We start from the raw sequence: 14,176 nt of genomic DNA, 5'->3' as shown, positions 1-14,176 counted from the left end.
TTTCAAACTGCTTTTTGTATATTGACATAATGTATTTAAAGTAGCTACCTTTTTTTAAACCAGATAAAAGGCTTCACAGTTGATACAATCTGTCCTTTGTTTTAAATTAAACTACATTTCTGGGTTTTCTGATTTATTTAAGGTTTCTCAATTCATACATTTTTACATATAGAACCTGAGATTTTCTTCTAGGATTTTTGTTTTCATTTTTACATTTAAGTTTTGAATTTTTCTGGAATTTATTTCATACATAAAGTGACCTAAGGATTCAAATTCATTTCCACCCATTTGCATAGCAAATTGTGCCTGCACTACTCCTAAAAAAACAAAAATAATTTTTTCTCATAAATTTTACCCTTGCTATGTTATAGTTCTGATTATCTAGTCTTTCTAGGCTCCATCAGAGAATTAAACCCTAATGACTACTACATTTACTGTATATAATGAATGGACTTCTCTCCAATGCATCTAGAATGGTATTCGTTTTGGTTTATCCTTGGGAAAAAAAATCAAGAAAATGACTTGAGTCATTTTGTGTTCTGCAGTTCAGGTGAAAAATTCTGGTTAAGAAAGGCTCTATTTTGTTCCACTGATCTACTTGTCTTCTCCTGTGTCAGGGTCATACTGACTGTATCTATCATGTAGAAACATGATATGTACACATAAAGTATGTTCTGAGGTTGAGTAAGGTGGTCCCCCTCTCCCTGCCATCATCACTGCAAGTCTTTCAGACTTGCCCTGCCTATTCTCAGGTATCCATTCTTCTTTATCTTTCTAAGAAATTAATCAACTATTTAGTAAATTTTTAAATAATTTCAAATAACCCTTCTTAAAAATCTTCGTGGGATTTTAACTAATACTGCATTTCTGCCTGGAAGTTAACTTTTTATGACATGAATCTGAGAGGAGGGAAGGTTTTTGCAGACTGAGCTCTTCCTAGGATCCACCACATTCTGGTCCTTACCTAAAGCTTCTCCTGCATCATCTGGAGGCACTCAGTGGGTGCACTGGGTGCAGAGAAGATAAAATCCTACACCAGCTCCCTACTGGGACTCCTGCGAAGCCTAAGTTCTCCCTCATTCCTGTAGGCCTCCTGACCTCAGAAGCTGCCTGGCTCAAGAGAAGTAGATAAATTGGAATCAGAAGAGGAAAGAAGACAGAAAACATTCAAGCCTCCCACCTCCCAGAAAACCTTCTCAGAATTAACTTTCTTAAAGTACTCCAAAAATGAAAGCAGGTGCTTTCCATAGAGCATTAATGTCACTGTCGGACAAAATGAAATCCCAAACTGTACTCAAACTGTCACTAAAATCACAGTGATCTTCTGAATGAAAACAATATGCAGCTCTCAGGCTGAAGACTGAATTGGTCTGATACTCTTTTGACTTATTTCTACTTCCCTTTTCACTTTATTCTACTTTTCTAAGTGTTTATTTGTCTGTCGAAGCCCTTAAATAAGGATGATATCATAGGCTAAAATATGAATCATTCTGGGAACTCAGCCATTAATAGAAAAAAAATGGCATTCACTTAACTTTTTGTCTTTGACAGTGCCTTACTTAATTAGAGATAGATGCTCCACTGAATGTAAGTTTTACTAATATTGAAGCTTTTTGTTCTCTCAATTCTCTAAAAAAATTAAAATTCTGATCAAAGGAGATAATTGGAAAAATGTGATGAGACAAAGAACAAATTAGAATTTTTTTGTTAAGGAAACATGATCAAGAATGCTTAACTCTCCTAAGATGTTAGAATAACCTTTCAATAAAGCATAAAAGATTGTTTTTAAAGCAGCTAAACAAACTGGCACATGTGTTATACTCATTCACCTTCTTCCTCACATGAATCCCTTTATTAGCTCAGACATTACTGCAATAAATAAATATTTGGTAAAGAACATCTGTGTGGTTCCCCAATCAATCAATCAATCAAACCATTACACATACACACTGGCAAAATATTAAGCTGGAACAAATGTCCAAGGTTTAAAAAAAGAAAAAGAGTTGACATTCAGCTTGACACCAAGTTTGATTCCTTAAAAGTCATAAGATCCAAAGGTCATTCATAACCTTTCAGATTAACATCATCTGGTTCCAGTCTTCCCCTCATTCCACTCCCTTCCCCAGCACTCACCACGTTCCAGGCACATGGCACCTGACATTCCCTCTCCTTAGGATGCTCTTTTCCACAGTGACATCCCCAGTGCCAAGAGCTAGTATTTGTTGCATGATGAACATCAATAATCATTTGTGATTTGGGAATAATTTTTGTCAGCCAGAAATAAGAGACTCCCTAAAATTATCTTATTTTGATCTGAACATCTTTTGACTTTAATTCTTGTAAAATCCACTCTGTGATTTCTAGAAAAAGGTCAATTTTTTCTTCTGTTGATTTTTTAAAAAGAACATGTTTCTAAGAAAACAAGTTTTTATGTTACTAACAGATATTTAAGTGTACTATTTAAAATACTTACTAAAGAAGTAAATTATTTCTCCCAAATAACATTTTTTCAGGAGGGCTCCTGACCAGTGAAGTGTACCTGTGTACAGATCTACTGTTATCAGGAGGGAGCGCTCCTAGTATCACGCTTCAGATACGAATCCTAAGTGATGGGGTAAAGATAAACCCATTATTACCTAACCTAAATCAAAAGTGCCTAACCCTGTTTCAAAATACAAGTTTAGTGAAAAATACAAACATGCACTTATGTGGAAAAACAGTGAATCAAAAAGTAAAGGCAATACTGATTGAATCTTATTATTTAAAATTTTTTCGAAACACCAAGAAACTATATCATCATATAAATTATTAATGGCTTGTTAAAAAATTGTTATTTTTAAAATGGAAATTTTACTAGTAAACCCAAACTGAGAAAACATCTCATTACAAATATAGCTAAAGTATGTCATAGAAATAAAAATCTTTACTGAGCACTTCATTTAAAGAGTCTGAATTAACATAATAAAAAATGATGCAACATTTTCCATTTAAATCAACACAGCAGCTAATTGCTTACTTTAATTTTAATATGCCCTAACTTAGCTAATTGAAAACATCCATTAAATAAGGTTGAGAAAAGGAGTATCTTATAGTCAAAACGGCAATTCACAATTTAATCAAAATATACTGATGGGAGGCAGGTATAGCTCAAGTGGTAGAGCACGTGCTTAGCGTGCATGAAGTTCTGGGTTCAATCCCCAGTCCCTCCTTTAAAACGGAAATAAATAAGTAAACCTAATTACCTCCTCCCCTCCCAAAGTAAAATAAAATAAAATGGGCTATTTAAAAGCCATATTATACACACACACACACACACACTGATATGCTGTAATAAACCACAACTGGATAAATATAATAGACTACTGTTCTCTTAAGTTCTTTAAAGTATGTATGACTGCTGAAAACAAAAATTCTAACTTTGATAGAATTTTAAATGCACTTTGATAAAATACATATGACAAGTATAACATAAAGATAAAAACCTGATTATCTTAAAAAAATACAGAAAAAGCATCTAACCTATTCATAAAACTTTCAGCTAATTAGGCAAGGAAATAAATTTCCTTAATATAATAAAAGGCACACAGAAAAAAACCTATAACTAACAACATATTTAATGGTGAAATACTGAACATTTCCCCTCTACGATTACACAGGAAGGCATTCCTTGACTCTATTAAACACTTTATCAAAGGTTCAAACAAGCACAATAAGGGAAGACAATAAAATTAAAAAAATTGGAAATAATCCAAACATTCATCAACAGCAGAATACATAAGTAGAATGTGTGGTATACTCACACATAATACCTACTGAGGATTTTTAAAACAAACTATTGATAAACACATAAACACTAGGTTGAGTGAAAGAAGCCAGACATAAAAGATTAAATTACTCTCTTTAACTGAAGACCAGGCAAAACTATCCTACACTGATAGAAAGCAGAACAATGGTAACCTATGCATGGTAGGAACTGGCTGGATGGAGGCACAGGGAAACTTTTTCTGGGGTGACGGGAACATTCTCTGTAACTGAAGTAGTTAAACAGGTGCACGCATTCATAGAAACCGACTGAACTGTATGCTTAAGATGTTTGCATTTTACTGTAAATTTTACTTTTAAAGAAACACATTAGGTCTTCTGTTCACAAGATGTCTTTAAGAGAGTGAAAATGCAAACCAGACAGGGACAAGATATTTGAATTCATATATCTAACAACAACAACAATACACTATCCAAAAAAAGACACAGCTCTAACAAATCAATGTGTAAATGACAGACAAATAAAAACATGGGCAAACAATATGAGTGGGCCCTTCTTTTGAGGATATCCCAATAAACATATGAAACAATACTCAACATCATTAGTACGAGAGAAATACAAATTAAAAGCACGATACACCAATACAGAGCCACTAGATTGGCTAAAGTTAAAAAGACTGACAAGGGAAATTGTTTATGTGGATGTGAAATGAATGGAACTGTCAAGCATTGCTGGTAGGAGTGTAAATTGCTCTAACCTCTGTGGAAATATGTGTGGCATTCCATACCAAAGCCAACACAGTCAAACCCACTTAAACATTTCATTCTTATTCATTTCTATAAATATCTAGCTTGCGCAAAAATACATAACAGCAAGCATCATTTCACTGACGGGAGACTGGATACACTCTAGGATAAAACTGTAGTGAACAGGCCATTTATTCCTGCATACCAATTAGGTGGCATCTGGAAAGATTTAAAAAGCCTGGTGATATTTTGAATATACCGGCTAGGAATAACCTAGCCAGTCAGTGAAATACTACAGTGGAGAAAAACTTACAGGTTCACACGTGATGGAAGAAAACACAGGAGAGAAACTAAAAACCATAAATTTGTATAATGTCAGAAAGCATGCAGCAAAATGTCAAAGCATGAAAGCTTGATGCACTTTTAAAAAGGCTGTTAAAATTAACTTTTATCAAGTACCAATTACATTAAAAAGAGTGAGAGTTAAGGAAGGCGAGTGCCTACCACATGCCTTCTGATGCTGTTTACCAGATACCAAAGGAGATGATACAGGATTCTTTCTATGAGCAGCACGAGAAACGTGTCACAGTAGATGGAAGGCAGCAGCTACTCTGTGCTCCCAAATGAAGCCATCTTATGCTACAAAAGCAAGGTCAATAAATCTGTGCCCAAACTCCTTGCCTAAACAAAGCAGACTGTTTGGAGTATCACTCAGAGATCCCGAAACGGCAGAGTACACTGTTAAGTGCCAGATTATTCTAATAATATCCTATCAAACAGCCTTCTGAAGTTTGGAAACCAAACTAAAACCTCTAGGCTTAATGACAATGCAGACTCCCTGAATTTGGGACTCGTTAGTTAAAAGTGGTCCACGATGATTTACACCACAAGGAACTCATCTCATGCTCACTCTGGATTAATTCTATTACTGGTCAAGTCCTAGAATAAGTAACTGCAAACTCTCAGGAACTACACTTCTTATGTCATTTACTACAACAAAACACTTAAAAAAAAACTCATATGAGCAGTTAAATCATTACACAGTTAAAATATCAGTATTTATATGCAAATACCCACAGCTGCTTATTCCTAGTACAGTATTTTAAATTAGATCAAATTCTCTAAGATATTTATTCCACATTCAGTGCCTTCTATTTGTCAGGCTCTGTGCTAAGTACTTAGGATATTGTATCCCTATGCATAGGGATACAGAAATGACTATGATCTAAACTGCTCCAAAAATTACTCTAGCACAGGGTACGAAAAAAATTGGCTAATTAGGACACAGTATTCTAAGTATTCTCTCTCTTAACTGACCTCCACTTAACTGCCTCATAGGATTAACCAAAGCTGTCTATTTCCATGTCTGCTGCTCACTGCTAGCTAAATGCTTCATTCTAGGCACCCTTGTACCTTCGCTCTTAAAAAACTGAGCTTTATGCTTTTTATGTTTACCAAGCAAGAGTCAGCAAAGTTTGTTCCCAGATATGTTTACGCCAGTTCCATTTTCTATTGCAATAAAATAATGTAAATATTATTCAAAACAATGATAGGGTACAGGTCAGTTGAGTATGGTCCCCAATTTGTTTATGATACTTTTATTTTTTATTGCCATGAAATTATTTATTTTTAAACAGGTTAGTATAAAAGAGTTCTGTTCCTATGGAAACTAAGTTGAATATTCAAAGTTAAAATGTTTTGAAAATATCAACAAAGATTAGTCATTAAAGTCTTCTCGAATACAGGTATGTGGTGGTCAATGGTAAAAGACTGCAAAAAAAAAAAAAAAAAATCAAGGATTTTGCATTTAGACTGCTTTGCTCTCTTGTCAACACGTTATGGTTTCGGCAATGTCAGCTAAGAGGGCATCTACTGGGTATGTAAATTACATTTAAACCCAGAGGAAGAAGTGAGTAATTCTTAAGGAAAGATGGTAAAATGTGGAGAGAGATCAAAAAGGCTTTTTGCATAGAAGATGACAGGGAATTGTGCCTTAAAGAGTTAAATAAAGTCTAAAAACACAAAAATGGTAATAAAGATGCCAAATAATATACTCAATTTTTAGTCAATGATACATAAGAGTTGGGAAGAAATGATAAGCAAAAGGTAAACAGAAAAACTCTGGTTGAGAAGCTTTAAAAATACTAAATAAAAAGTGCTTATCCAAAAAAAGGGACAATGATATTTAAATATTCCATGTAGCTAGTGTAAATCTAAAATAAACTCTAACACTTACCTTTATCTGTTTAAACTGGGTGATAATCATCTCTCCTGATTGAAAGTTTCAGTAGGAAACAAATGTTTATAGTGGTAACATTGTAAAAGAATTCACCTTGCTGGCCCCAAAAGGGTAGGGGCATATATACCACGCAGTAGAAATTTTAAGAAGTGCATTCACTGCTACAATTCCATTGTTAACTGCTAATGCTGAATTAAAATATTAATCAGAAGAGGGAACATTTAAAAATATAGACATACTTAAAAGTTAACATCTGAAATAATCTCAAGCATGTAAGTAATAAAGACATTTTAAAAAGTTATGTGCTGTAAAAATGTTTTTAAAAATCCATTTCAAATTAACCTTTATTTTCCAAATTAGTAGCTCTAAAATTTTGATGAAGAAAAACTACAAAGGTAGCCAAATCACACCCAAAAAAATCTGTTTCAGTATTCGGGGGTGGGAAGGAAGATTCCGTTATTATTATTATGTTTTTTACAAATATGCCAGTAAATCTGAATATAAACTGTTGATAAACGTTTTGAACCCAGTTATACCAGAAGTGATGTTCCTTAAAATGAAAATTACGAGCTCTAGTTCATATTTAATCAATCAGAATCTACGAGGTGGTAACCTGAAAATACATATTTTAATAAATTTCCCAGTTGAGTCTTACTGTGAACAGTATCTTTTGAAAACAACTGCCTTCCAGTTTAAAACTCCAATTTCCTAACTGATTATAAAATTAAAAAAAAATCCTTCTAATTGGATGCTACTTCATGAAAATCTTGCCAGTTTGCTAAACTTAAAATGCCTCAAATAAAACACACTCCATGTTTGATCACTGTATCATATAATCTTCTCTCTCTCATCACCATCTTCCCATTTCCCCTAATTTTCAGTTTTTCCCAGAATCTGCTCTACGAATCTCTACTGTAATGACTGCTTATATTACATTTCCACCACAGTGCCCTCGTTTTTATGACTGGTAGACCAGCAGAGTTCACCTCTGGCTGTGTATTAAAATCCACACTAGAATGAAGCTCTTACAATTTAAAAATCTTTCTGCTTTGGTCACACCCCAAACCAATTAAATCAAATTCTCTGTGGTAAAATGCAGGTGGAATTGAAGATAAAATACAGGACACCAGCTAAATTTTAATTTCAAATAAACAATAAATAATTTTTGTGTGTAAGTGTGTCCCAAATATTGCTTTTTAATTACTAAATAAATCTGGCAACCCCACCCTCAGGCAGCTGTAATATTTTAATTGCTGAAGTGTGCGTATAGGATCAGCAAGTAAAATACATTTTCCATTGTGAGTTGGAGTTATCAAAGTTTGAAAGCTACTGCTCTAGACAAGGGGCCAGCAAACCTTTTCTGTAAAGGCCAGACGGTAAATATTCTAAAATCCGTGGATCATATACTCTCTACGGTAACTACTGAACTCTGCTTTGTAGCACAAAACGTAATACGTAAATGAACGACTGTGGCTGTGTTTCAATAATATTTTTATTTATAAAAATAGGTGGTTGGTCATATTTAACTCATGGGACATACTTTGTGGATCCCTACACTGGACTGTCAGATCATTTTAGATTTCAATTTGTTATTCGACATACTGTATTTCTCGGCTTCACATTGTCTGGAAGTTTGAACAGTATTTCTTCATCTAAATTAAAATAAAACTGCTAACCCAAATAATGCTTAAGAATACAATCCAGAAACATAGTTCTAGAAAATTTCCTCAAGGATTATCAGTAATTAATTCTTGGATATTTCTACATTCTGCCCACAAGGATATCACAGACTACTATAAATAACTAACATCTATTGAGTACTTATTTTATGTCAGGCTTCATGCTGAAGAATTTATGTATACTCAATTCTCATAACTCTGAGATAAATATAATTATCTCCATTTTACATTATAGTTCAAGAAACTGGGATACCCTTAGAGAGATGAAATATCTTGCTCAAAATTTTACAGCATTAAGTAGAGAAATCAGGATTCAAACACAGGTCTGCCTAATCCAAAACCGCATTCTTAACTACTATACAACAATAATTCCATGTATCTTCAATCTCCTACTGAACAATCTTATATCCTGGATATTTCTCTGAACTATTGGTCTAACAACTGTAGCAAAAAATACTACTACTGATTTTTAACCTGTCTTTACTCAATAAAATCTGAAGGGTCCCCAAATTCAAAAAGTCACTGCAAATGATTTGACAGATCTAGGCCAACCGGTTCATTTCAGACATGTGAAAACTAAGACACAGAATTGACAAATTCTTCAATAATGGCCCTTACAATTTTATTTTAATTAAGAATTAGATGACCTATTTCTAAAAGTTTTTGCTCTTCCTCTTTAATTAAGTACTGGTTTCTCAAAAATTCCATGTTGTATAGTACATACCAAATTTTTATTCAAACTAGTTACAAGGCATAACAAGTGAATTTATTGTCTATTTATTACTGTGTTTGTCACTTTGGATATGTGTTACATATGTTTTACTCTTATTAATACATGATACATTGAAATATAAATGGTATAACATAAATGTGACTTCAAATACATTTTCAAAGCGCATATCCATTAACTAAGATTAAAACTGATCCACAGATTAGTAGTCTGTTCCTGTTTTGATAGAACTTTGTATTTTTCTTTCCAATGTTATATCTTTGTGAGGCTGTTAAATTATAAAGTAGGTATTATTGTAAAAGCCACAATTTTTGATCTAAAAAATTAAAAAATTTGAATGTACAAGAAAATTACACATTTGTATCTATCTACTTCTTTAAACTAAGCATCTTTCATTAATAACAAGCTAAGTTCAATAATGCAAATTGTTCCATTTTTGGAAAACAATTTGGAAAAGTTAATCCTCTAAACAAAAAGAAATTTACTTTAAGGCCTCTGTACTTTCTAGGAATTTATCCTGAAGGAAAGTAAGAAACAGGATAAATAGGTAGGCATAGTAATAAACTGAGGCTAAAAACTAAAATAGTCTACAACAGGAAAATGAACAAAATAATGTATTTTCTCACTTTTATACTTTCATATTGATTACACATTGAAATGATAATATTTTTGATATAACTGGTTAAATAAAATACATTATTAAAATTAATTTTACCTATTTCTTTTTCCTTTCTTTAATGTGATGCCAAAAAATGTAAATGTACGTATGTAGTTTATTGTACATTTCATTGATTAGCATGGTCTAAAATGTTTGATGATCTGTCCAAATACCTATTGACTATGAAAACATACAATAAAAAATTAACATGAATTCAGTAAAAAAATTTCAGTGCTTTTAGATTTTACTAAATCACAATACTACCTACAAATAATGCTTAGAGCACATGAAAATTTCTGAACTCTCAGAAATATCTCTGGCCTAAGTATGAGATACATTGGTCTAGAATTCATATCACAATGGGTGATGACATGAAATTCATAAGCTGAAAAAATACTAATTCCTAGAATCAGGTTTCCAGTGATCTTCCATTCAGTTTTATCAGCCAATTACATATCCATTTAGGCAGAAATGAACTTCTCTCTCTCATCCCTGTGGTAATACCACTGTCTTCCTCCCTCTTAACTTCACTCGCCCTAAAGAACCAATAGCAAATGACAAGCTCTTTTGACATTTTCAGACATTCAATTTATAGCACAAAAATAACCCATTGACAATTAGGTCTTTTATTTGCACTACCAAATTACTAAACCTCTAAAATTATATTAAAATAGTAATTTTTTTTGAACCTTAAATCTTACAACAAAGTTATCATTTTATTGTTCTACCTCTTTTAATTCTATTAACTGAGGTAAGTAAAATTTTCATAGTGGATATAAAAAAGTCGTTTAAGTTCTGTTTCTACTTCTTAACACTAAGTGAATAGAAAAATAAAGCAAAGCATTTGCAAACGCACACAGTGTGCTAATAAAAACAAAGCAAGAACAGATAATGGGAAATCAGATTGGCTTGTGCAGCTCAGCACATCATTTCACTCACACACAAAAAAATTTGCAAACCCCAGTTTAAAAGACTATGTGGACGCTAACTTCATAATTATAAAAAAGTCGTTTGACTTCAAAACTATACCAGTCTTATGACTGTGCGTTTTGTTAAACACATCTACAGGTTGTATGACCTAAATATCTTATCTGGTTTACTGATTCAAAAAGCTTAAAATTATTTCTAAATCCTTTGAAGTGTAGAAAGAATGCCACAAAACCCTTTTCCAGAGATTATGAACTCTGGTTTAACTAAATTATTAGAAAGATTATGCTCGTTGGAGTTATTAGCTTTTCTAGGGGGTGAATGAAGGGGAAAAGAGTTTGAAAGATGAACAATTGGTAGGGCCAGAGGAAGCACAGTTCTGTAAACTGTGCCTGGGACAAAGTCTCAGTTAAGAGCTTCGGGGAATGCTTCACAAAGAATAAATTACTCATCCAGCAAAACTTGGTTCAACAGAACAATTCCCACCCCCCAAAAAAAAAGTTCTGGAAAAAAGGACCCCCATTTAAAATATTTTAAATACAGAATTAAAAAACATCTAGCTAGTAGATTTATACATTATTTTATGCCAGAGTTATACTGAGTAGTGATTTAAACTACTGCATACCTGAGAGGAGCTGTTGGATAAATAACTTTTATGTGTTGGAACGTTAAATCTTGATTTAAAACTTGCTTGATCCACATTCTCAATCCTTGTCCAGAATCACCTGATGAATCACAAAATCTAAATTAAGTTAAAACACTTTGACAATAGTGTATTCAAAAGCAGTCTATAACTTTCATGTCACACAAGGGCAGGAACAAGGAATATAAAAACCTCCACAAATAAAAATAACTGTATAGAAACTGATTTATCAATGTGAACTAATCAGGCATCAGTAGTTAAAAATAATTTTTATTATTTTATTCCTGACTTCACCCACTGATCACTTTAAAAAACTGTTTAAGCTTGAGTTTTAGATTTCTTCATTTGTTTAAATAATATAATAGGAACATATAAAGTAAATTGATTTTTCTAAAAAAGAAATTCTTTCCATATCTGATTTTAAACACTGTCATTTCTTATTTTACTCTTAAAAATAGTAAATTCCTTAAGTGCTTATAAACTTTTGTAGTTGGAACAACCTAAAACAATTTTCTTGGTTAAAACAACAAATTCCCTGAAAGGGGGTACTCAGCATATTTTTATTTTTTAACTTGAAATAGAATTTAATTTTGGCAACATGTTTACATAACCTAAAATAATGATTGTACATCCCGAAGTTAAAAAAACAACTAAAACTCATGCAAGAATTAATGTATGTGTATTTCCATAAAAATGGAAGGAAATATAGGTTCATTTTATCTTAGTCCTAAAAAGAAAATTTTAAAGGTAACAACTCTAATTTTCCAATCAATTCATTAAGACAGCAGTTTAAAAAGTTATCTACTGAATGCCTACTAATGTGTCAGACACTGCCCTGGCTGCTAGAGGGGCAGTGATGGGACTGTGACGGGGAGAAAAAGTGCTTATTCTCATAGACTGTATAGTTTATTGTGAGAAACAGACATTAGTCAAATAATCACAGAAATGAACGTGAAAGACAAATGTAACCACTGCAACGTTAACATGCTTGGCGCTTCATTGGTTTATTATATTCTAACTGACCCAGTTAAGGATTCAAGGATAACTTCACTAGAATTTAAGGTCTACAAAGCAAGGTTCATTTTGTGTTTCAGCCAGCGATGCATTTGTTCATCGAATGCCGAGAACAGGACTGACAAGGACTAGGCGTTCAGCAGACAGCTGCTGACTGGTCTGAGCTAAGATCTACAGGTCGGTGAAGAGTAGAAGGAAAGCATCTCAGGCCGGATGTGGCAAATGTTAACTCCTTCACAGGAAGGAGCAGCATGGCGTCTAAGAGCAGAAAAGGAGAAAAATGAGAAGAGCCGTGAGCGCAGGATGAATCCTAACATCCCGACAAAGCCCGAGAACGCGGAGTCGTCGTGAAGGCGTTTTTTTTGGCAGAAAGGGGGCGCGCTTCTAAAGATTACTCTGGAAGCTGTGCGAGGACAGACCGGAAGCTGTGGAGACACACCGGAAGCTGTGCACAGACAGACCGGAAAGAGGGAAGGTCAGTCAGCAGGCGACTGTGCAGGAGACAGATGCTGAGAATGCGGTGACAGGAGTGGAGCGCACAGAAATAGATACCAGAGACCCTAAGGAGACAAAATTCACGGAAACTGGCCCCAGATTAGTTACAAGGGGTTTAGAGGATGAAGGGGAGATTTCTGGCCAGCGCTCCACACCAAGGCAGGAAACACAGAAGCAGCAGGTCTACACACGCTGGGAGGTACCTCTCTGTAATGCATACAAGGTCCTGCACCAGGGGTTGAGCAAACCGTAGCTAGCTGAAGGACAAAATCCAGGTCCTTAAGAGACAAAAGCTAAGAAAGACTACATTTAAACTTTTTTTTTTTTAAAGAAAAAAGGGGAAAAAAAAATCTGTGAAAGAGACCTGTGGTTCACAAAACCTAAAATGGTTATTCTCTGACCTTTCACAGAAGAAGTCTGCGGACCCCTGTCCCACGCTACCTGCCATCAGTCCCCTCTCAGCTAACTTTTCCTACTCCTCGCACTCCAGGCGTGCTAGGTCAACAGCTGTGCCTGGAAGATTCCGGCTTTCCCCTTGTCTGTAACACTCTAACTCAACGTCCACATGATACACTCACTTAAGTCTAGCTAAATATTTAGCACCTTCAGCACCTTATTTCAAACTGTAATCCCCCCATACCTCTCCTCCTCCTAATCCTGCTTTCTTTTCTTCCATAGAACTCATTACTGTCTACTGTGTAAATTGCCTCCACTAGAATGTAAACTCCATAAGAGCAGGGATTTTTCTTCATTTTGTTCACTGCTGTATGCCCGCAGCCTAGAACAGTGTGCTGTTTGCACAGTGGTCATGTCATTGGTATTTCTTAAATGAATGGATTAATGCATGAGTGACTCCTGGGCAGTTGGATCAACAGCTCCAGAGCTCAAAGGAGATCTAAAATGGGGACACACATTCGTGTCCCATGTATGTATGTAAGAATAGAATCCATGGGCTTGTACAGAATTTAGCCTGGGGAAAAAATGTAGAGGGACAAGAGAAGAGGACCTAGGAGTGAATTTTGAGGAAGCCCAACATTAATGGCCAGGTGAAATAAACCACAAAGAGCCAACAGAGATAGAAAGAACCAGGAGAGCGTTTTAAAAAGAAAGTTGAAAGTTGCTGACACTTCAAGTGAGAGACTGACTGAAAAATGTCCACTGTATTTAGCAACACAGAGGTTACTGGAGACTTCGGTAAGAGCCAACTCAGTCAATTCCCTGAGACTGACTACATGGGGAGAAAGCAAGTCAGGCATGGTTTGGGCCCGCGTGAACCTTAGAG

General features: G+C 34.5%; 1 protein-coding gene across 1 annotated transcript in view; it reads right to left on the bottom strand.

The window, feature by feature from the left end:
* Positions 1–14,176, bottom strand: part of LYPLAL1 (lysophospholipase like 1) — a 28,721-nt gene that overhangs the window by 12,171 nt on the left and 2,374 nt on the right. Inside the window, exon 2 of the mRNA XM_010974009.3 lies at positions 11,368–11,467. Within this exon, the coding sequence (XP_010972311.1) occupies positions 11,368–11,467 (100 nt within the window). The remainder of the gene's footprint in view (positions 1–11,367; positions 11,468–14,176) is intronic.

Source organism: Camelus bactrianus, chromosome 23 (assembly GCF_048773025.1).
Source record: "Camelus bactrianus isolate YW-2024 breed Bactrian camel chromosome 23, ASM4877302v1, whole genome shotgun sequence".
Lineage (NCBI taxonomy): Eukaryota > Metazoa > Chordata > Mammalia > Artiodactyla > Camelidae > Camelus > Camelus bactrianus.
The sequence above is the reverse complement of the archived record's forward strand: the minus strand, read 5'-3'. Positions and strand labels throughout refer to the sequence as shown.